The sequence below is a fragment of the Apteryx mantelli genome, chromosome 33 (genome assembly GCF_036417845.1).
Source record: "Apteryx mantelli isolate bAptMan1 chromosome 33, bAptMan1.hap1, whole genome shotgun sequence".
Lineage (NCBI taxonomy): Eukaryota > Metazoa > Chordata > Aves > Apterygiformes > Apterygidae > Apteryx > Apteryx mantelli.
Window position 1 is genome coordinate 4,030,427 of NC_090010.1, and position 23,011 is coordinate 4,053,437.

The 23,011-nt window shown below is 42.2% G+C and overlaps 1 protein-coding gene across 1 annotated transcript in view; it reads left to right on the forward strand.

The window, feature by feature from the left end:
* The first annotated feature begins 1,944 nt into the window (after nucleotides 1-1,944).
* Nucleotides 1,945-23,011, forward strand: part of LIMA1 (LIM domain and actin binding 1) — a 34,404-nt gene continuing 13,337 nt past the window's right edge. Inside the window, exons 1-9 of the mRNA XM_067314030.1 lie at nucleotides 1,945-2,014; nucleotides 5,108-5,243; nucleotides 7,802-7,847; nucleotides 9,931-10,278; nucleotides 15,695-15,806; nucleotides 17,228-17,382; nucleotides 19,724-19,831; nucleotides 21,992-22,049; nucleotides 22,799-22,914. Coding sequence (XP_067170131.1) covers nucleotides 5,125-5,243; nucleotides 7,802-7,847; nucleotides 9,931-10,278; nucleotides 15,695-15,806; nucleotides 17,228-17,382; nucleotides 19,724-19,831; nucleotides 21,992-22,049; nucleotides 22,799-22,914 — 1,062 coding nt within the window. The 5' untranslated portion in view covers nucleotides 1,945-2,014; nucleotides 5,108-5,124. The remainder of the gene's footprint in view (nucleotides 2,015-5,107; nucleotides 5,244-7,801; nucleotides 7,848-9,930; nucleotides 10,279-15,694; nucleotides 15,807-17,227; nucleotides 17,383-19,723; nucleotides 19,832-21,991; nucleotides 22,050-22,798; nucleotides 22,915-23,011) is intronic.

A 23,011-nucleotide genomic window follows, 5' to 3' on the forward strand; every position in this document is an offset into this window, starting at 1 on the left:
CTCATGTTACGCCATGGCCTCGTTTAGACACTAATCCTACAAGCAGCTCTGCGCAGGCAGATCCCTTTGCCACATGGAGCTCTGCTGAAACCAGCAGAGCTGGATGCGGCTGGGGAGAGGAAGCTGCACAGGTGGTGCAGTTACCAAGACTGGGACGTTACACTTCAGTCTTTCATACGCAGTTTCACTTTTTTTTATGCTATTAATTGTCACTGATTTTGATTAGCAATCTGGGAGCTGCTGTAATGTAGATAATTAGTGAGATAGATCATTTTATCCTTGATACTTGAATAAATAAAGTTGTAGGCACTACCGCAGTACATTTTGGATTCCTAACATTTCCAAATAATTACTCCACCATACATCTTCAACTCTTAAAATCCTAATTTTTGTCAGTATATATTCATAGAGAAAGATGCTGATTTCTCCCTTTGAAAATCTTTGTCAAGTCTATTGAAATAATAGTATTTTCTATACAGCCCTTAGTCAAAATAAATCACCAATTTCCATGGATGAGGCTACACTTTGGTATACAAAAATGGCTTGTTAGAGTTGCCTGGACACTGGCACCTACTGTCATTTGAGATGCCCCCACCAGAAAGGGGGGAAGCCAGTCCAGGAGGGTACAAGCCTCTAGCTGTCCTGCGTTGTGCTGGCCAGCCCCGTGCAGGTGTCTCAGACAGTTGAGGGTGCCTGAAATGGCAGCAGACACCTACGTTTAGGCAACTGAATCAAGCTGGAAACGTCCTGCTCAAGTAATCTAGATAAACATGCAATTTCCTGTACAAGTCATTTAATAGCAGCACATATAAGTTTATCTGACATGCTCTAATAACAGTGTCACTTCTGCTCCGCCTGGACATACCTCCAAACTTTCAGCAGGCAGCTAGATCATTGTGCTGTTTGTTTAAGCCACGAAGAGTATAATTTGTGAGCTGAATGTATCTTCTGGGCCATAATTTGGGCTTTTTACTGGAACGAGTAAATTTCACATGTCAACGCTGAGATTACTATAAAAGTAATAGCAGCACATGAACTAGTCACTTCCTGTCCTAATGACGAGGGCACCTGCCGAAGGCGCTGGGGCAGGTCTGCGAGCGCAGAAGGGGCGGCTGAGATCTGGGGCGGCTCAAAGCAGATCCAGGCTGGCGGTGTGACAAAGGCCACGTCGGATTCAGCCCGCGCAACAGCCGCCACGGGGAAGCGGAGTTACAGCACTGATTGCACGCAGTTGCTTTTTTTCGCTCAGGAATTTGGTACTTTGCAGATTACGCAAAATAACAAGGAGAGGAAAGAAAAAAAAGGCACCTAAAGCTATTCCTGAAAGCATGCGGCTCAAACACCTCGAGGAGCCACCGCTGGCTGGAGGGGGAACACTCGCGTCGTGCTAACAAGGCTGTGCCGAACGGCCCTATCTCAGGAATGCAGGTTATCGAGTCTGGCTGCTGAAAACCTTCCCGTGCTGCTCAGCGAGCCCAGGCCGCGGGGGCTGCCAACGCTCAGCGGGGCGCGGCGGGGGCTGCCAAGGCCCAGCGGGACGCGGCGGCCCCTCGGCCCCTGCTCCCGGCCTTTCGGGCCTGGGGCCACCGCTGGGAGACGCCGCCACCTTTCGGGGTGAGCACGGGGAGCCCCAGCCCACCGGAGCGCGGCGGGGGGCTGCGTACAGCCCCCCTCGGGGCGGCCCTGCCCGGGGGCCGCCGCGCCGGGGCGAGGGCACCCGCCGCCCCCTCAGGGCCGAGCCGCCCCCCTCAGCATCGAAGCGCAGAGGCGGGAAACGGCGCAGGCTCGTGCATGCGCGCGGCGAAGCGCCCCCTCACCGCGGAGCGGCGGGGCGGGGCCACTCTGCGGAGGCGGGGCCAATCCGCGGGAGGCGGGAGCAGTCTGTGGGGGCGGGGCCAGGCTGCGGGGGGGCGGGGCCGGCGCTGCTGCCCGGCGGCGCCGCCGGGCGCGGGGCGCAGTCGCTGCCGCAGCCGTGACAGGTGCGCGCGGGAGCCGCCTCCGGCCGGCGCCGCAGGTGCGTGGGGAGGCGGCGGCGGCGGCGGCGGCGGGGGGGGTCGGACCCGCCGCGCTCCGCCTCGCCCGCCGCCGGCTCTCGGCGCCGGGCCGGGCCGGGCCGGGCCGGGGGGGGGGGCTGCGGGCGCGTGGGTCCTGTTTGGTTGGTTAACCTCTTAGCGGCGGTTACCGGAGCGGGGCTGGTGCGGTGCGGTGGCTAAATCGCGGTTCTTTCCCTTTTCGACGTATTGCAAAACTCTGCCTCCCCTTTCTCCTCCTCCTCTGAAGTGTGCCCTGCTCTGAACATCATCTGTCTCCACTGCGCTGTGCAGAATGTTTGCGCTCTTGTTTAAATTTTAATGCTTACAGTAAAGGACTATTTCCTGAAATGACTTGGAATAAATTATTCAGAAGGAGCAGCAAAAAAAGGACGGAGATGCTTGGACGTGCTGAAACTATAAGCGTTTGGGGAAGTGCTGAGAATGTGGAATGGCGTTAAAAGCGTAGGGGCACAAGTTTCTGGGCGTCTTAGAGTTCCGTTTCGGGTCTTTTCTAGCGACAGAGAATACAAATAAGCTTCTTAACTTTCCATTTGAAAGTCCTAGCAGTAGCTATTGCCTCTATCAGAGATCTTTGCCAGGACAGTCCTGATTGTCTTAATGTACCTCTGGCTTTAAAGGGGAAGAAACGTAGGTAAAGTGAACTATAATGCAACAGGAAAAAAAATGCATCCCCAAAACTGCAGTCACTAATGGGAGCAGTGGAATGCCTGTGCAGCAAGAAGAGGTTTATTTCCTGGGCACTTAAACTATATTTTGTTTTCTTTCTGTTTTTCTTTCTGTTTGCCTTGCTGTTCAACCTGTCGTTCCGTGTCAGGTGGGTGTCGACTGGCAACCTGCTCTCTCTGCCAAGGGGCGACTCTAATAAATGTCTTGCTACTCTCGCCGGTACAAAATTGACTCCCTTTTGAAAAAGACAATTTAAAGTGCAAAGTGGTGCCTCAGATAATCTCTTGGCTCAAGATTAATCTTAAAACAAAAGTTTAATCTGTAGCTTTACACAGCTGTTTCAGATTTTTTTTTAACATGGAAATATTTTTTAGATGTAAATATAATCTATAATCTCTGTGTATGTATTGTGTGGCTTTATTAAAGCTATGTGCTAAATGTTTGCTACTGAACATTGATAATAGGGACTAAATTTTGTAATCACAGAAATTATTATTTACTTGCATGGTTAATATGCTTTTAAAAAGTGAGGAAAAAAATGAGTGCTCCTCTTATATTCTAGTTAGAAGAGCCTTTTTCCTTGTGGATGATCATTTGTGCAATTGGCAAAGACTGGTAACTGTTTTGAGCCTGCAGGACGGAGAGCATCCTTTTTCTAGCCTAGTAAATCTGTACGAAAGTGCACAGGTTAATAGAATAACTTAATGACACAAAATGTTTTCTGGAAACCATAAATTTCAAAAAGTAACTCTTCAACACTGCCAGTTGGAAGGGGCAATGGAAGTATTTTGGAGACTGCCTGAAGTGGAAGATGTGAATCTGAAGCTGCAATAAGCTGCAACTGGAAACATAAAATTGAACAGTAGTTTTAGTGCGTTTCAACGCTACAACAGAAATAGCGTAACTTTTATTATTTGCCAGGACAATTCAATCCGTACATCTAAACGTACCATCTAAATCATTGTCTTGAAAAACATGTACTGGCATGGTGCATCATTCCCTCAGTTACATCAGGTGAATTAAGGAATGTTAGAGAAAGTCACATTCCTCCTGATTACGTCCGCCAGGACAGCAAAATGTTAATCTGCTCCTTGTTTTGGCTGTACACAGCAGCAGGGTGCAGCACTAGAGAGTCCTCTGGTTCCAGCAGCAAGCGGGCGCTGGCAGACCCAGTTCCCTGGTACCTCTGATGCAGTTTCCCACCAAATCAGTGAGGCTCTGCTTGCTGATACCTGAATTCTTTTGAACTGAGGCGCTATTGAAGTCCAAGTCTTTGTCATTTTATGAGCAATTATGTTATATGCATATGAAGATTTCAGAAACGTGGTCTTCCCTACATTCGATTGACTGTTCGTATCAAGTTTTCCTAATGTGCTCCCATTTAAAGTGTGACTAATGGTCTAGGAGTGTGTACCTGTACTCAGACTTCTAGCATTCTGTGACCTAATGGTGCGAATCAGTTAAAGAAATGGATGGAAAAAATGAGAAAGAGATCAGCTTCAGTGATCTTAGCATTGTAGGATCAGTTAATGCACTTGCTACAGGCATTGTGTGACATAAGACCAGGGATAAAAGAAAAGAGGAAAAAAGGAAAGGCGTTGCCCCACTAGTTTTATTTTGGTCTTATCAAAGAACTCTAAATTACTTCCCCCCCCTTTCCTCCTCCACAAAAAAAAAAAAAACTATGTAAAGAAAAAAAAATCTGATACAGTCTTGTTGGCTTCTGTGATGAAAAGCTGTACAAAATCTATTCCAGTTTACAGCAGTACAGAGCAGTTAAAATTACTCCTTTAGGTAACTGATAGCTATTGCAACATGAAGTTTACAGCTGCCTCCCTGAACAGAAGACTTGTTTTAGCTCACAAAGGAAACGGCTGCTGCGTTAAGAATGAACACCACAAGGGTAAAAGAAAAATGTTTGCATAGGAATTACATCCTCTTAGGTTTCATAACTCTTGCCTTCTTACATAAATGCCAGCATATTTGGTTGAGAAGCCAGAACAAGAGAGGGCATATTAGGGCTTCCTGGAGTGCGTGCATGTTTGTGTGTGTTAAAGAAATACAGAGTTTCACATCAGCATCCTTTTCAATCACAGCTTGCTTCTTACTCCTGTCCTGGCTTACGGCTTCTCTCTTACCCCTGACATTGTGGCTAGTGTTTTATCAAGGAGACCATCTCAAAGGCATCTTCAGAGGAAATTGCAACTTTAATCTGATGTCATTTTCTTAGCCACTTAATACACAAGAGCCTGAATGACCAGGACATGGTGGCAACGTTCAGGTGTTGGGAGCACCTAAATGCTGACTTAGTGTTGAATCATTTTGTGAAACCACCTTTCAGCTCGAATAGTTCATATTGACTAATACTTTACTTTTTTCCTGAGTAGGTATTCGTGGTGATAAGATGGAGCCCTCCCCGTTTAACAGAAGACAATGGATTTCACAGTCTCTGAGAATCACTGCCAAAGAGCTTTCTCTAGTCAACAAGAATAAGTCATCAGCTCTTGCGGAGAGGTTCTCCAAGTAAGTGCAGTCAGGCTTTTGAATGCAATCAGTATGTGTTGGTTGGCAGCTGCTACCTTCAACAATGACTGCTTCACTGACAGTTGCTTTCCTTCTTAAAAATAACATAGCTCTGTAGGCATTTAAGTTTCTGGTTGAATATGTGCTGTGCAAATTTTTTTTTTAGTTACTGCCAAATTATATTGTTACAGCAATTAGAATTATAATTTTTCTTCTAGCAGAAAAGAAAGTACAGCATTCTCTGTCAAAGTACAATATGCTTTTGAAGGTAGAGCATTGGAGTGTAGCAGCTATTGCCATCAGACTTTTACTTAATCAGAATGGGCTTTTACAGCCCGAGCACAGGGTACATAGGTTCCTCTCTAACATGGCATTTCCTGCCTGGCACTATAAAAAGTAGCAGTAACGCTTTATTGGCTAACTGGAGTACCAGTTAGAAACTGCACTTCTGACAACTGCTAGTTATGGATGTAACCCCCAGGAAGAACTCTTTCCGAGAATTTCACAGTAGTCGTGTTCTCTACACACGTCCCCTTCCACATGTCTCACAATACTGTGCAGAAAAGGAATACCATCTCTCCCTTTTGTCTGAGAGGTGGATGATAAATGACAGTCAAATAATAAAGTAATATTTTATAAATTGGGAAAGACTGTTGCTGAGTGGCAGTAGCCTACGTGTGTATTCTGGAAAAGCTTGCGTTTCTAGACTATGGCTTGGATTTTCAATGGGAGTTGCACAACCAAGTCCCCTGGGCTATTGCATTAATAGGGGAGCAAGGTTTTGGAGTATTTAAATCCTGAGTGTGGGGGAAACTTTATGGAGTCTATAGAGGGAGAATAATTGCAATCTGGACTTTACAGAAACATAGCTGTTATTCTTTAAGTACTGTGTCCTAGGGAGAAGCTGCTTGCTTTGACCACTCTGTTAAGTAATTTATTCACTCACTGAAATTTGATTACAGAACCTGGTCATCTTGCTAAATGTTGATAATCCTTTGAAAAGGGCTTACTGGAAGTAATCCAAACTGCTATTTCTTAATCAAGTAGGGTCCCTCTACATCAGCAGTGTCAATGCCTTGAAAAACCACAGTGCTATCGGCTTTGCCAACTCTGACACTTGCAGCAAGAAATATAATTTTTCTAAATTGCTCTTATTAAATATTTGTATGTGAAAACACTTTTCCCATCCCATGTAGTGTTTAGATTGAGTTTTGACAGGTCAGAGACACACAAATTTGCAGCTAACAGCAGAGACTTAAAAAATGCACTGAGGTGGGCTAACTTACAGTGCTGTCTGGGATTCTTCAGTCCTTGTCTGTGATTTCCACCATGGTATTGGACTTTCATCCCCAGGGGTCTCTTTGCTGCTTCTTCCAGTATTGACTTCTCTTCCTCCACAAACTTACTTTTTCAGCAGCATGACTCATTCAGCGTTTGGAAACTGTGTAGTATAGAAGACATGGGTTAATGCTTCTGCATTTATTAAAGAGGGCCATGCACACTCCTTCAGCAGCTTTCAGCTGCACAGTAAATGCAGCTCACAGAACAGGAATAGGTAAGGGTGCAGTCTGTCTGATCTCTACAGTAGCAAGAAGAGAAGTCCGTATGGGAGAATACCATTCACAGTGGGGAAAAAAATCACTTGCTACAAGGAAGAACTGAGTAACAGAGCAGGTATCGGCACATAAGAGGATTTTTTCTTAGAAGTTATTGAGCCCTCTGATAGGTTTGACACCAACAATTATTTAAAGGCTGAAGTTGATGACTATTATTAGTGTTTCATTTACTGTCTGTAACCTATTGACAGTTGCTTAGTTACAGTAAATATCTAGTTACACTACATGTGGCAAAATTCATCATATGTGATTAGATTAGTCTGTGCATTTCAAAAGGAAAGCGCAGTCAACTTGTGCAGTATCCCGAGTGGCGTGGTGTATGTGCTCCTAGCTGTGGATGTGCTTATGCCCAGTGCAGCGGAGCGCAGATTGCTGGGATTTTTCTATAGCTTCTTAAAGGACTTTGATTCATGATCCAGGGTGGCTTATCTTCAGAGGGCTGCGATTACTGTTTCCACTGCTGGGATGGTCCAGCTGCTCATGAAGCAACTGCTGAATTGCTGCAGTTTACAACCCAGCATAGTAAGATAAACTGGCACTTATGTAGATTTTCCTCGTATGCCAAGCTGTAATTTGTTACGGTTCAGCAGCTGCTGTATAAATAGCCGAGTTATTCCTGCAAGGGGGCAGAGTAGACAGCTGGGTGGGGGAAACAATAGAGCCATTCCAAGGTAAACTGTCTATATTTGAGACTAAGAGTGTTTAGATAATGAAAATTGTTAATGCATGCTATTACTGTAAGCTGAATGGCTTAAAATGTGTCTATCACTTTACATTGTTCAGATACTATTTACTATTATTTTTTCCAGCGTCTGGTTTTATCTGATAGGTCTGGGAAGTGCATGAAATCCTTGCTGGAGAAAGAATCTCAGCTGTCTTCAAGAGCATTCAGTATTCTGATTAAAAATGTTTTTTTTTCCCCCTCCTTCCTCTTTCTCAAAGGTATCAGAAAGCAGCTGAAGAAGCCACTGCTGAGAAAAAAAGAAATGTAAGTATTTGTTTCTTAGGCAATAAGCAATAGCCTGCAATCAGAACAGATCGCCTACATGCACCATTCCTGTGACAGTCGATCTGGGGAATATCAAAGTTGTTGCCGCGTGTCCTACAGAAAAGTTGGCTTAGACCCAGTTTCTGCCTTTGGCCCTCTCCCCTTGCCCTTTTCCAGTGTGAATAAGACACAAGAAAATCAAGTGACTTGCCCAAAGCTGTATATTGAATCACCAATTCAGTCCTAAGCAAAAGCCAAAACCAGTTGGCTGTCAGTCTGTAGTTCTAACCACAACACATGAATATCCACCTCTGTTCTTAGCTGTAGGCAATTATGTGGTACCTCTTCATAACTAAATTTGGAAGTCTGCTTAAAAGAATCTGTGATCCTCTCTGAAATCTAATGTGTATATCTGATAACTGTAGAATCCATTCAGGGGAGTCATCTCTGAAGGGGCTTATGGGGTTCAAAATGCCCCTGGATGAGGGGAGAGCCCTCCGTTTGGCTCTGTTACAGCCTCGCATTCCCTCCTGTGAACTACACGCACTCACTGTTCTGGGGCCAGGGGACCCTGGTGGAAGATCAAGCACTAACATTGCAGGTCTGCGTCTATAAGCAGATCCTCAGTTTCATGCTCATTTAAAAAGACCAACAATATTTACGGGATATATAGGTAAGTCTTTGTTAGTGCCAGCATCCTTGATTTCTTTAATGCTTGAGGAGTCATTCTCCTGTTCAGGATATAGGTGTGATAAACTAGTGTTCTAAAAATTATTATCCACTCTTAAATTTTCTTCATTGCTAGTATGACCTGGGACAGGCAAGTCCCAAGCAAGAATGACTTGTGTTATGAGGTACGCCAGGACTTCATAGGCAGCAATATGCCTGGTGTCCAGAGATGTTCCTGTGGAAACCTGATGTGCAATTTTGACTACTTCTGCTACATTATAACATTTGCCTTACAACTTTAGTGCTTTCTTTTAAATACAGTCAGCTAACACACTGATCTTTTTGAAGTCTCAGTGGATTCAAGTTAATTTGCAAAGCAGTGTTCAAAATGTGACCAGAAGAGTAACAGGGTGAGAGACTTAAATCCTAATATAGCTGCTAATCCTGGTTAATTCCCATAAGCCTTACAGACCTGTTCCACTTGCAGTGAGTTTGATACGTAGTGGTCTCCATAAGGGACAGACAGCAAAAATGCCATGCTGGCAGGTATTACATCTGAATGAATCAAACGTAGGGTGGCCTGTTACTCTGGGGACAGGTAACCGCTTGTAAGCAAAACTAGTCTGGAAGGCACTTGAATCTGAGGAGTACTGCTCCGTGTGTTACCATCAAATTCGCAATGGTAAGGCAGAGCTTGTGGTCTGTGTGTTTGTATCCTGTCTAGAGCTTGCAATGTGTGGTGCAAAATAGAAGACAAATTCCACCAAATTGTCTGGTATTTTTAAACATGAGCACAAAGAAATTAGTAGTCAGTGTTTAGCTTGTGCCTTACAGGTATGGTATAAAATATGGAAGATGGAGATGTCTTGTAACTAAATGCTAACTAAAATGCTACGGTTAACTGATGGTACAAATAGCCAACTCCAAAAAAGTAGTTGTTTCTGAAAGATAATCTATAGCTTTTTAGAACAGCCTACTAATTGTTGTCTTCAGAAACAGCTGGAAGACATTGCAACATATGGCACACCACCCATCTCATATGGCTGCTTTTTCTGTTTGCTTGTTGTAGGACTAGAGACCCTTGTTATGTGGATTTTGGTCCCTCTCCTTCATGTGTAGATTCAAGCCTTTTGTGTGTCATTTAACTCATTAGACCTCGACTCCCTTTTTCCTTATAAGGCCATCCTGTTTGATCACTTCCTGCTTGAGCTCCTGACTTTTCTCCTCTCCCCCCTCCTTCCTCTCCTATCCGGGATGCTTTCTCCATGTGGCACAGTTGTAACTATTCACAGCTGTCTGAAAAAAGCAGAGAGCTGAGATCAGTACTGAGCCATTAACTTCCTTTCGCATTTAAAGGAAGCGCTTCGGTGCTTCACCAGGCAGCTAACTGCAGTTAACTCCTCGTTCTTTGCAGAGCGCGGAGAATCTCCCCCCTCACTTTAGGAGGGGGACGCTGAGCGCGCTGAAGAAGCGCTGGGAGAGCCCGAGCCCGGGCGCCGAGCCGCGGCCGGGGGCTGCCGCTGCCTGCCAGCGCCGGGCCCCCCCCGGCCAGCCGCCGTGCCCCGGCGCCGAGAGCGAGGAGCTCAGAAGCCGCTCGCTGGAGGGGGGTGAGATGGAAAACTGCCCGAGAGAAGCCAGGCGAGAGGTGGAGAAGCCCGAAGCCGCTGAAAGCCCGGACTCGGCGGCGAAGATCGAGAAGTGCAGCGTTCCGCTGAGCAAACTGAAGATGATGTTTGAAAAGGGCGAAGCCGCTCACGCCAAGGTAAGGGTCCGTCCCGTGAAACCCCAGGAGAAGCTAAAACTCGGCCGCCTCCTGGGCATCGGGAGAAGTCCGCGGAGGGGGGGGCTGCGGGCTGCCGACTGCGGGGAGCAGCCTTGTTCATTGCTCCAGCTGAAACTTCATGTAGCTGCTGTTAATAACTTCTTTGAGCTACATAAAGTGCATGGGCTCGTGCGTATCTGCGATTGCTCATTGCAGACTTTAAATGAACTTGGTTTTGACAGAGTGGATCAATTAAAGATGAGAAAAATAAGTATGGAATATATAAGTGTTCTTTTAAAGCAAGTTGGGATTGTTTGCATCATGTCTGAAGACTGAAATGAGTTACATAAACATGAATTGTGTAAAAAAAAATATATATATATATATATATATATATATGAAATAAGTTTGAAGTAAGCTCAACAGTCTCGGGTACTTGCAGATGAGATGGAAGCACTGCCAGAGTTCCAGGGCTAACTATGCATATTTATATATAAAATATTTATATTTAACATATCTATCCAGATGTATTCATAAAAGCACTAAGCAAATACTCCATCTTTTCTTTGCTGTCCTCTCATCTTTGTATCTTAACAAATGTTTCTTATCAACAAAAATTCTCAGAGGGAAAAGTAAGCAAAGATAGCCAGGCAAGCTCCTGCCTTCACTAGTTTTGACTTGCAAATGCACAGGGCTTGCATTTTCCTACAACTGCTCATGAAATCTGATCCTGCATGTGGACTGCAGACTCTGTGTCCCCGGGGAGAATTGCTTAACTAGAAAATGAGTTGCATATGCCAGTGACTTGCAACATAGTCCTGAGGCCTAGATGCTGGTGGATTTTCCAGTTTTCTCATAGTTTCCTATACTTCTGGCTTTGTCTTACCGCGGGTGGTTTTCTTGCAGTATTGAGTAAAGCAAACAAATTTCGTATAAAAGTTATTTAAATACATAATAGTTGAGAGCTTCAGAGGAGAAGCTTTACGTTAAAATGAGTTTGGGGTCTGAACATAGCAATCAAAGCAGTCTTTCACAACTTACATTTTTTAGTCTCTGTCACTATGCAAGCGTTGCCTCTGCTGTCAGCCCCATTCAAAGGGCTGGCTGCAGAGGGTGATCTCCTGATAGCAGTTCTCGGAGATCTCGCTCCAAGATTAATCAGTCGGGATTCCACAGGAAAGTACCGTTTTGCAGATGGACGTTAAGTAACTTTATCTTAGCCTGGGGAATAAATTGTTTCTGGGCTGACTGAATCTGGAATTGGTATTTCTGTCAAGCTTAGTCATTTGAATATTGTTGAAAACCAGTTTAATACAGTACCCGTCATACAGTAGATATGAAACTATTCAGGTTAGGTTTCCCTCAAACTCTGTTCTTATCCCAAGTTCATCTGGTTACTTTTTAATTTAGGATGAGAAAAAGCATAAAGTGTTCTAAAGTTTAACTGTGTGTGTGAGGGGGGAGGGCTTTGTGATTAAAAAGCACTATTGTAAGGTTTCTGGCTCTGGGAGTTTATCTGAGGGCTGGAGGATGATGTCATGCAGTCACGTATAATGATAGTATGGAGACACAATTCTTTTTCACGACAGTAGGAAGCAATGGGAGCAGTAGTATAAATTTGGCTAACTGCAAGCTGTGCAGCTGGCTCTTGGCTCTTCCATTTGTGCTTTTCCTTGAACTCTGTCCATTGATGAAGCCCTGGTTTAAGTGCAAGGAAGGCTTCAGCTCAGAGATGGTATTTATTTCAGTGGTATGGTATAAGTGCTGTCAAAGCTTTGCTGACAGAACATCTGTATGAGATAAGTAGCAACATGGCTATAACATTGAGGCAGTAAAGGTAAAATGATCTGCCTGGTTGCTGGGCAAGCATGTGGCAGAATCCAGATTAGAGCCTGGATCTCCTGACCCAGTCACGTACTCTAAATCACATTCAACAGAAACAAACCTATTCTGATTTTCAGGGACATAAGCAAAACCCACTTAATTTATTCATGTATTCATTCAGATCTTGCTCCATCACCTGCAATTTAGATGCAAGGCAGTTTTTTTTTTTATTGCACCTTCATGGAAGAAAATGCCTCTAAACATGTTAGTTGGAATCAAAGCAGGCATATCCATCTAGATTGATTTTTTTAGTACCATGCAAATGTTGAATCTCAGGTCTTTACTGATTTCAAAGAATACTTCCTGTTAAATGACAGTAAAAACTTGCACAAGGAAGCTTAGAAGAAAAGAAAAGCCAAGCATATCTGCAACAGTTTAAAAGAAAGTCTCCAAATCGGTTTGTGGTTTTTTTTCCCCCTTTAAGGCAAAAACGTACTCTGTCTTGTGTAGTTAACCTAATGTGCTGGGTCACATTTGACACAGTTAGTGTATACTGAAGTAGGTGTAACTTTTCTTTGGTGTTTTGCCTAAAAGCTCCTTGTGCCCTAGGCAAAATGTTGTTAACTCTGTTTGTGGTACTTCTGCTCTTGCCTCTCTTGTCTTAGAACCTTGGGGCTTTCCAGACACAAGGAATATTTTATCCCATTTTGCAGGTAGCAAAAGTTGCGCTACTGGAATAGTGACCTAGTCAGGGCTGTAAAGGGAACTGGGTGGCACGAGTGTAAGGCTGGGAGTCACGGATTCCTTCCTGCTGAAGCGTTGCCTACCGTGAACCGTAGTTATCCTAACTACTTGCGGTCAGTCTATTGATTGCAGTGGAGAGAGAAAGTCCCTCATCTTCTCTTTGGTAAACCCTTTTTTTCCCTCCCTATTACTCTGCTTTTTTCCATGATGTAGGAATGTTGTGTACCTTCTATATTAATGCCGGCTTTACAGTTGCAGTTTTTAGTATTAAGACCTGTCTCTGAATTCCGTGTAAAGCTTTTGTATTTTGGTGTTTTGAACTTGTTTTGGATTTTACTTATTAAGACATAGTCTAATTGTGTCATGCGACTCATCTGCAGAAAAGTTCTTCAGGGGAAATTATCCTGACTGTATCACCTGCAGATGGCCGAGGTGGCACAGGGGACGGAAGGAGGGGAGAGGCAGGGCCGGGGAGGTGATTCAGCTGAGAGCTGCAGTGCTCATGAACTCGGTCTGTACAGCGAGTCATGAGATAGCTGCCCCTGATAATTGACTTTTCCTGCTGCCGTGGATTTCTCAGCATGGTGGGATAAGGCGGGGGGGAAGCTTTTTTGCTCTTAAGTCAGAACTCACATGACGTTCAAGTCAGATGAAGGTAATACAGAATCAAACAGAAAAGACTGTTTCTGATGAAAATTTTGGTTACTTGGGAGGAAAAACTTGATTTTGCGCGCATGTCTAGATGAGGTTCTGGAGCCTGATCCAGAACTTCTGTTGGGGGTTGGTGACTGATAAACACCTTTTGTAATTGTTTGACAATGCAGCGGCACTTTGCCAAGCCTTACTTAGAGGTTTAATTTCTTTAGTAATTTATTTTAGCAATAATAGAGAATTCATCGTCTTTTCAACATAAGTGCAATTCAGCATGATGTTACTGGAGGAAGACTTCAGTGAAAGTATGTTGAAGTGAGATCCTGAGACAAAGGAGAATGAGGAGAGGCAGCCTGAACACGTTTCCAGTCTTGATTTCTGATTCCCCCCCCCCCCCCCGCCCTTAAAAGTATTAGTAGTTTCTTTCAGCGAGATTGGAATCCCAGACACTTCATCTAGAGTTCTTGAATTAAGACCTTCATTCCCTAGTAGTGAAATCTTCCTTATGTACTCTGCTGATCAGTTAAACTCCCCACATATGTATTGCAAACTTATTTGTTCTGTTTGTAGCTTTGTCACTCTCACTGTGTGCAAGAAAATGTACGTGGTGCTATATTTAAGAAAAAGAAACCCAACTTCTCTGAAGCCAATAGGGCTGAGATGAAGCAGTCAGGGTTTTCAAGTGGGCTAATAAACGTTTTCTCTCTTCTCTGTCCTCAAACGATCATGTCTTCAAATGCATTCTACCTATAACGCTCTCTTACATATGCTGGTCAAAAGTTAGACTCTTTGAACAACAAACTGCTGAGCTGTAAGAACTTTAGATTTGTGGGCTCAAGGTGACGTTAAAGTGGACGTAGGCTGGATAAGAATCATCTAAGGATAGTCTGCACAGAATAAGGAATCTGCAAGTTCTTGCAAGTGTGCAGGCACTCCCAAACTGAACCTATCAACACGTTCAATGGAAGGAAAAGACTTGTCATAGCTAAGCTCTTTTCCAGTAAGAAACATTACCAAAGTCTTAAACCACAGAAATAAAAAATATTTCCCATGCTAATGGAAAAAAAGGTCTTTCAGCTGCATTTTTCTTTCCTGGTGAAGTTGCTGTTTTGTATGCCAAAGCAGCCTGATTTTTCACAGTGATTATCTTACACTGAAGCTCTGTTAAAGTAAAACTTTGGAATTTCCTTCAGTTTGGTGACCAGCAAATAAGAAACTTGTTGGAAGCAGCGGGAGAAAAAAATGTGTGGTTGAAGCATGTTGCCAAACCTGCCTTTTTTCTTTACTTTACCCTCGATCTTAATTTCCAATTGGTTCTGTGATTTAACTCTTCCTAGGGAGGGGAGAAAGATCTATCACCTTCTAGTATTTTATAGGCTGACTTTCAGCTGTGAAAACATCCTATCTTGATGAAGTCAAACTCTGCGCTTCATGAGTATTTAGTGAAGCTGTTGAAATTCTTTTCACAATCTCTTTTAATGAGTGTTAGATTTTTGGGGAGTCGGTGTCAACAAAAGACTATCAAATCTGATTGAGCCAGCCAGAGCATCTGTCTGGTAGAGCTACAAAACACCCTGTCCAGCAGTTCAGCCTTGCAGATAGTGATTATCCTGGATATCTGAGAATATTTATCTCTAGCACTGTTCTGCTTAGCTTCAGTCTTATCAGACCTAATTAGGGAATTATTTGGTACTGAATGCATGAGCTATCCAAGTCAAAACAAGTAAGTCCAGATAACTTTCATTACCATAGTATTTGTTCTCTTTTCTGTTGTTGAAAATTAATGCATACAGATTGGTAGATCACTCTTCTCATCCTCTGATTTTAAATCTTCATAAAGATTTATGACTTTGCATATTAACTTACAAATAAATTGTATGAGATGTGAACACCTAGACTGAAGTTTTGTTCTTGCAGCGGTAAATGCCTACAAATATGATCTTTGTGGTTCTGTGACTTTTCAGCAAAGACAGCCAGTCAAAGGGCACCTATGGACCTCTTCAAGAAAGTGTTTCCCAGGTGAACGGGGGTTAGGTATTCTGTGATCAAACTTTATACTGGTTAAATAGGATGTCACCTGCTAGACTTGTTTAGTCCAGTAAAGCAGATTTGCTAGTGACACCTGTGCATCTTAAAGGATTATATGCAGCAATCTTTGTTTGTCCAGGCAGCTGATAGGTGGGTTTGTCTCTAGCAGGTCCCTAGGGACCAAAGGAAGACAGCAGCAAGTGGTAGGAGGATTTCTGAAAACAGCTACTCTTCAGAGGACTTTGATGTTGGCCAAGGAGAGAAGAGCCACAGTACCTCAGGTTAGTAATCTTCATTTTTTTTCGGTTTATAAAACTATTTTATACGATACAATGGAAATAGCCTTATGCCTTTCAGAAACAGAAAAAAATGGAGCCATCTTCCATCTGTAAGGTCCTTGAGAGCATCACATCTCATGAACTAAATCATGCTGTGAATGTTAAACCATTATCCCTATAAGTGAGGACACCAAGGCACAGGAGATAACTAGCAAATTAAAGAACGGAACCTGTTTTTCTCCTGTGTCTTAGTCCTAGGACAATGTTTTCTTCCTTAATAGTCAAACTAATTTAAAAACTAAGTAGCAAACGTTTCTCTTTTATACAAATGGACAAGATGATGTGCCTTCTTTCTGTTGCTTTAATTCCTTTCCCTCTTCCTATCTTTTCCAGAAATGGACAACTACAGCTAGCCTTATGACTTGAGCAAAATTACGTATTTTTCGTATGTTTAAAGGCACTTTTCTAACAAAGCATTTACAGACTTTTGTGTTTTCAGCCTATGGCTAATATTATATCTTACCACTTAGTGGTACAGATTATGTCCTTATTTGAGCAATACTGGAGAGAATGGCAAGAACTACTTATACTCGCTTATTGTCCCCAAGAGGGACCTTAATGATCCACATAATGCTTTAGTCATTCAAGGCCACTAGCTAGCGAAAGGTCTCTTTTTATCATTCTGTATTGAACGATAAAGCTATTACTAAAGTGCTAACCCTTACATAAGGAAGTTAGATAGCAGAACAGTAAAACGAGCTGGCTTTTTAAACCTAATTGGCTAACATTTGGCAGCAAAAATGAAGGATGGATGGCAAGCACGAGGGAATAGTTCTGGGAGTTGGGAGATCTGGACCTATGTAAAGAGTTAAGCCTGTAGGTAAGCTGCCAAATGTTTCTTTCCTCTTGAGATAAAAGCAGATGCTTCAAAACTATGCTGCCAGGATGAGCAAGGCTAAACTGAATTATTTCATAATGTTTTTTTTTGAGCTCCTCAGCTGTAATATGTCATGTGAGAGATTTAAATTTACGGAGAGGTTAGAAGTGGCAGGTGAGACTTCCTCCCTCACTTCCCATGTCATTCCAAAAAGACTTTGAAACTATTCCACTACAGAAGTGAAGTATTTAGCCACTGTAGTAGCTGCTCTTATTTAACAATAACAGCAAGACAGTCTTCAAGGTTCAAACCGTTTGCTCTTGTTGCTTCTGAGGCTGCTGGCTGGACTCCACGTCTGGTGAATGTATTACTTCTGAAACTAGCTGGATTAATTGCAAGACTTGGAGCATAAGCCATTGACTCAAGCATGCCTGTGCTTTCGGCTCTGGAATTTCTGTGGTCTTGGTAGTGGTGAAGGGATGGGATTTGTAAATCTCTACTGGTGTTTCATGGAAGTTACTCTTTACTTATATAATTCTTTTTCCAGGGCATCTAGTCGATAGTAGTCCAGTACTCAGCCCAGATAAGGCAGAGAGCAAGAAAACCCTGGACATGCCTCGCTTGACAGAAACTTCAATAAAGGATAGGCTGGCCAAGTATCAGGCAGCTGTGTCCAAGCAGGGCAGTGCCACCAACCTTCTGGTAAGTCTATTGTTCTTTGGCTTGTGTAGAAGTGAATTTTTGCCTCAACCTGAGGCTGAAAAGAAGGTCTTACGGAAAGCAGGCTTTTTGAAGATAATGTCATCTTGTTTTGAAGAGAGGTTTTTTTTGCTCATGAGAGTAATTTCTAATGAAGATTTTCCTCTACAGGCTGCAGGAAGAAATAAGTATTTGCATCTTCCTGAAATAATCTTGAAAGCTTTCCAAGAAATTAATTGCTGGCACCCTGACTGAGGTCCTTCTGAAACATAGCTGACATTCTTTTTCTGTGTGTCTGTAGCTCTCTGCATACTTTAAAAATCTCAATTCGGTATTTGTAAATTAGCTGTAAACTAGGGGAAAGTGAAGCGCAGTAAGATGGAGCGACTTGCAGTGTCATACAGTGCATGGAACCTGTATCTCTTGGCCTGCAGCCTTGGGTTCTCTAGTCAGTTTTCCTCCCTTCTGTTATCGCCTCCCTTCAAGTCTTCTCATCCATTACATGAATCCAACTACTCTGTTGCAGTGAATTAACCTGTGCCAATTTTACAGCTATTTAAACAGGAAATGAGCAATTAATGAATCACAGTAAGCTACTGCAGCTGAAGAGACTGCAAGAATCTAAGCTTTTGTTAAAAAGTGCTTAAGTGCATTTGCTGGAACTGTCTGAAGATTTATTATTATTATTTTTTAAGTAATGGGAACTTTCATTGTTTAAGTATGTCTTTTTTTTAACCGTATTGATAAATTCCAAGGGATGGGACCTTTTTAAGTTAGAAAACTTGCACTGGCAATAGAAGCAAAAAACGTTGGTCCTAAACTTTAGAAGAGCACAAGCTTCTTGGGTATCTTCATACAGATGCAAAAATCTCTACACAACTGAAACGATTTCTGCATTTCATATGCAGTGTGGGCCTAACTTTGCAGCCCTTGGGAAGAAAGTCAAGTAAACCTCATGGCATGAGTGGGAATTAATTGCAGGCAGTGCAACAAATCTGATTAACTGCTAATGGCTGATTTCTACACCCCGTTTCTCACCTGTATTTGGTTGGCTAGATTGCCTTTTTCAGTTTGTGGCTAAGATCTGTAGCTGATCCACTAAATTATGTCCTAATAGCACGAGATTTACCATAGGCATCTCTTGAGACTCTTGTTTATGAAGCTCAAACACTATCAGTTTGGGTGTCAGTCCAGCCTGATGCTCTTGGGATGTTCTATTTGGCAGAATCTCTCTTGATTTTGGCCTGGAGCACTGACAAGGACAGCAGGTAAAATGGAAACAAACAACTGCAGCTGAGGCCAGAGTCTGCAGTACTTCTGTGTCCCAACAGAAGCCGTAACTCCTTTTTGCTTCTTCCCTGCTGCCAGAAGGAACTATGGGTCTTTTGATATGGTAGTTTGGTATTTGTACTTCCCTTCTCTTACTGTGTGTCACATAATCTCTTTTGGGAACAACTAATTTGAGGGCACTGTGGTAGAGTTTAAAACTGATTAAAACTGATACTTTTTTTTTATAGCTGGTTAGAGTATGGGTGAGAAGCAATCCTTTTATAGCATTGCAAGTGATACAAAAAGGGGAGGGGGAGATGATAGACAGGATATTTATTTACAGATCTGTACATTATAATACTAACATTCAATTACATTCATATTAGACATGATCTTCTTTGTGTAGACCTGTTTATAAAATCCAGTAAGCTGCTGCTGCTGGCATTTGGCTTTTTCTTTTCCGTGTTACAGAGAAGATGCCTTGTGAAAGGCACGAGTCTTTCATTGCCACAGGATTCAAGATAATTGGAGAAAGAAGCACGAGGTTTCACTGGATGTTTTTTAAATGTCTGAAAGACTCTTTTGAGAAAATCTTAAGTCAGTTTGTCAAGAACAAAATCTTAATAGATAACAATTATGTTTTTGACTGATGTTGAAGCAAGGGTAGAACTTGCTTTTATGTTGAATTGTATTTATCAGTTGCACAGTGCTTTACACAGCGTTTGTCCTGAAATACTTGTAATTTCAAATGAAAGGTTAACCATTCTGGAAAGGGGAGATGTGGAATGAGCAGGGGGAAACGAAAGAGAGATTTTAAGCAGAAATCTAGGAGTAGAGAAAAGGGTTTTTTAGAAAAACATTGGCATTGTATCCATAGAATTAATAAAATTCTACAGCCTTATCTTTCCTCCTCATTAGAATCACTTATAAAGTATGTGTAGATTTTTATGCCTTTCCCTTTAGTTATGACTCCATTGCCAGGAAAACAGTTTAAAAAAATTTTTAAGAGAAATGGAAAGCAAGTACTTTCCTAGGGGAAAAGAACCTGTCAACTTTCAAGTGCTTTATTCTATAGAATGAGATTCAAGCCAGTGAAAGTGAACCCAAGAATTACAAATCTGAGCAGAAGGAGAATATGCCACCAAGTCTTGAGGACTCCATTTCCTGTCAGGATGGGGAGAAGGTAAGATGCTTACACTGGTGAAGATCAAGGACTTCACTTTAAGCGGAACTAGTTGAAGAGGCAGAGCTGAGATGCTTGTTCCACATACCATCTGGAAATTGAACATTACCAGCTGATATAAATTATTTACACATTGCAGAATTCCTAATTTTATGTTATTTTTAGACTCTATCTGAACTATAAGCTCTGCAGGTCTCTGTGGAAGACTTAAGCAGTTCCTTTGTAGAGAATATCTAGAGATAAATTATTAACACGTTTTTAGAGAGTTCCCCTGTCTTCTCAGTAATAACATACTCTTTGTGTGGCAGAATCCTTGAATATCATGCTGATGTGTTGTTTAATGGCTTTAGCAGCTGACTGGAGCCAAAACCTTTGAAGGTTTTCTTTAATCTCTGCCATTAATACTTGATGACTTTGGGAAAGCCACCTAAACTTTTTTATGTTATGTTCCCTACTTGTAAAATGATGATTCAGAGCTAGGTATTTGTTTGATGTTTAAAAAATATACATATGAAAAGCTTTGTGTGACAGAAGCGAAGGGAGTGGGTCACTTTCTCCTGCATTTAGTGGCTAAATTTTGATTAATGTAACCGAGAATGCCAGTTTGGGTTTGTTCCTGGTTTTGAGCTTCAGCTGTAAATGAGACTAAATTACTCTGTGAATACAGGGATATTAAAGCCTGCTCAGACATTTGTATACTAAATTGGGGATAGCAGAAGGGATAAAAGTAGCTGAATAATAAGTGGGGTACTGTGTATTCCAGCCATTCTGAACACATGGCAGCCTAATGCCAGGAGGGCTTTTAGAGCTTTCCAGCCTTCCTTGGGCAGAGGGCCAAATTGTTGCTTTCAGCTGTTCCTCACTGACAGCTGAGCAGCTTCATGTTTAATTGGTAAAGGCTGCTTTTTGCTAAAAGGTGAGTTAATTAAAAGAACACCTGTTAAATCAGAATACTTCCCTGTTGTTGAATGGAAGATTTTTACAATTACTGCTGAATGCAAGAAATTTTATTCAATTTACTTTATTGATATTCTTACTATGTTGCATCCTGTTGAGGGGTCCAAACATGGTAAAGAACCTGAACAGAACAGTGTTTGAGAGTCATAGTTGTCATTTTAAAATTACAGGATAAACTTTGGTGTTAGGCCTAATTAAAACTCTTAGTAGTAAATGAAAGAAATGGGAATCTCTGGCAAAAAAGGAAACAAACTTGCTAGCCTTTTCTGTCACTTCCACACTAAATTCATGAAAGATTTAGTAACCAGGCACTTGTGACTCTTACACAGAGCATGCTGATGCACTTCCCAATATGCTAGTGTTAAAGCTGTACTTTTCAACAGAACAAAGTATGTTATTTTATATACAGCTAATCTTATTACAGCACTTTAGTTTCTCAGTGTCACTGCTTCTAGCTGTATTTGATTTAATAGCAATATGGCCATGTTTAACTAAGAAGTCTACATCAAGAACTTTATCTGTAACACACTTGGTATCTGAAACTGGTTTATACCTGACTTAAAAAGTTTGCTTTAAAAAAAATGAAGATTTCCAAAGGAGGATGAACAGGATAGGTCCAGGCATGTTTGTCCCAACCTGGGAACACCAAACTTTTAGTCCTAGAGAACCTTTTTGAAAATTCAGCTTTTCCCCCCTCCCCCCCCCCCCCCAAAAAAAAAGTTTTGTGTTTGTTTCGTGTTTCAATCTCGGATTTGTCAAATCTCAGAGGAAGTCATGAGAGTTCCAGTGAATGGGTATTCTTTGGTGGCAAGGGATTTCTTAGTAAGAAAACCTAGGAAGTACACCAGCAAAAGCAACAAGGCTTTCTGAAGACTAATACATAGAGGTGTACAAGCTGCAGGTGTTTGGGAGCACAAAAGCATGATGTTTGTGTGATCACTACAACTGATGATCTGAATATTGCGAGAGGTGTGAAGCTGTGAGGATGTCTGCCTTGTGGCAAGGACTGAACAGTCTTGGCAGTCAACAGGACTCTGCCTTGTGCCTTACAGAACAACAAGTAGCTTCATGTGTACCTCAGTGTGGCCAGTCTCTTCCTCTTTAAGCGCCTTCCTCCATCAAATTGCCTGTTGTGTTACTCAGGCCGTGATTATTCAGACTCGTGAAGGTCAAACATGCTCATTGTATAACATTCTCTTGCAGGCTCCTGTAGGTGAGAACAGCCCGCATTTCCATTCGGGTCTTTCCGAGGATGGCAACAGTAAGCACTCATTCTCCTGCCTCGATAAGAGTAGACTGCATGGCTGAGGAAAAATATTAAACTCTGCCCTTTGTGTGTATGATGCTTAAGGTCGCTCTTGCCAAATGATGAATTTGACCCAGGAAAAATCTGCCTTGTACTAAAAATCAGTCCTGTGCCTAACTCCAACTTTATAATAATTTCTTTCAGGCTTAGAAATTGGTTTGTAATTGTAATTCTGAAACATCTGTAACTCTTGTTTGCTCTGATTTAATATATTTAGGTGTAGCTTCCTCACCATTTGGGCTTAAACTACTGGCTGTAGCAAATACTATATCAGTCAATAGTCTGAATGTAATTATTAATGGAGGACAATTACCAAATATCTTTAGTGTTGTCCAAAGCTACCCAAGTTCCTACTCAGTAAAGTGCTTAAACGTGTTCTCATGTTGCATTAGCTTTACACCTATTTAAGCCCATACTTGAGCACTTTGCAGAAATGAAAAACAGTTCCTGAGAGTTAGATGTTGGATCACTGTATACTAGTTTCCTTGATATATCAATGCAATTTCTTTTCTGTACAAACACTGGTAAGTGAGAAGAGTAAACTGATCATTTTTAAATATATTTACTTGATCTAGCTCGCAAGATTTAAGAACAAATGTTGGGGCCTTTAGCTGGCAGGATTGCAGTTCAGCCTTACCAGAATAAGCTTTCCGTGGTTTTCAAATCACTGTAGTTATTCTTTTCTTCCTGTTCTTCTCCCTTAGTTGGACTCAACTTAGAGAGCGAGACAGAAGTTCAGAAACCTGTCAACACAAAACAGCAAAACTTTGGTTCCAAACCACTTGGCCAGACGGATGCATCTCTGCCAAAAGCAATGAAGGTAAAGCAGCTATTTATTCTTAAACATTAGCAATGGTTTAAATAAACTTTTTTCACTATTACTGAAACAGCCAATCTTTATACAGCCAATCAGTGTG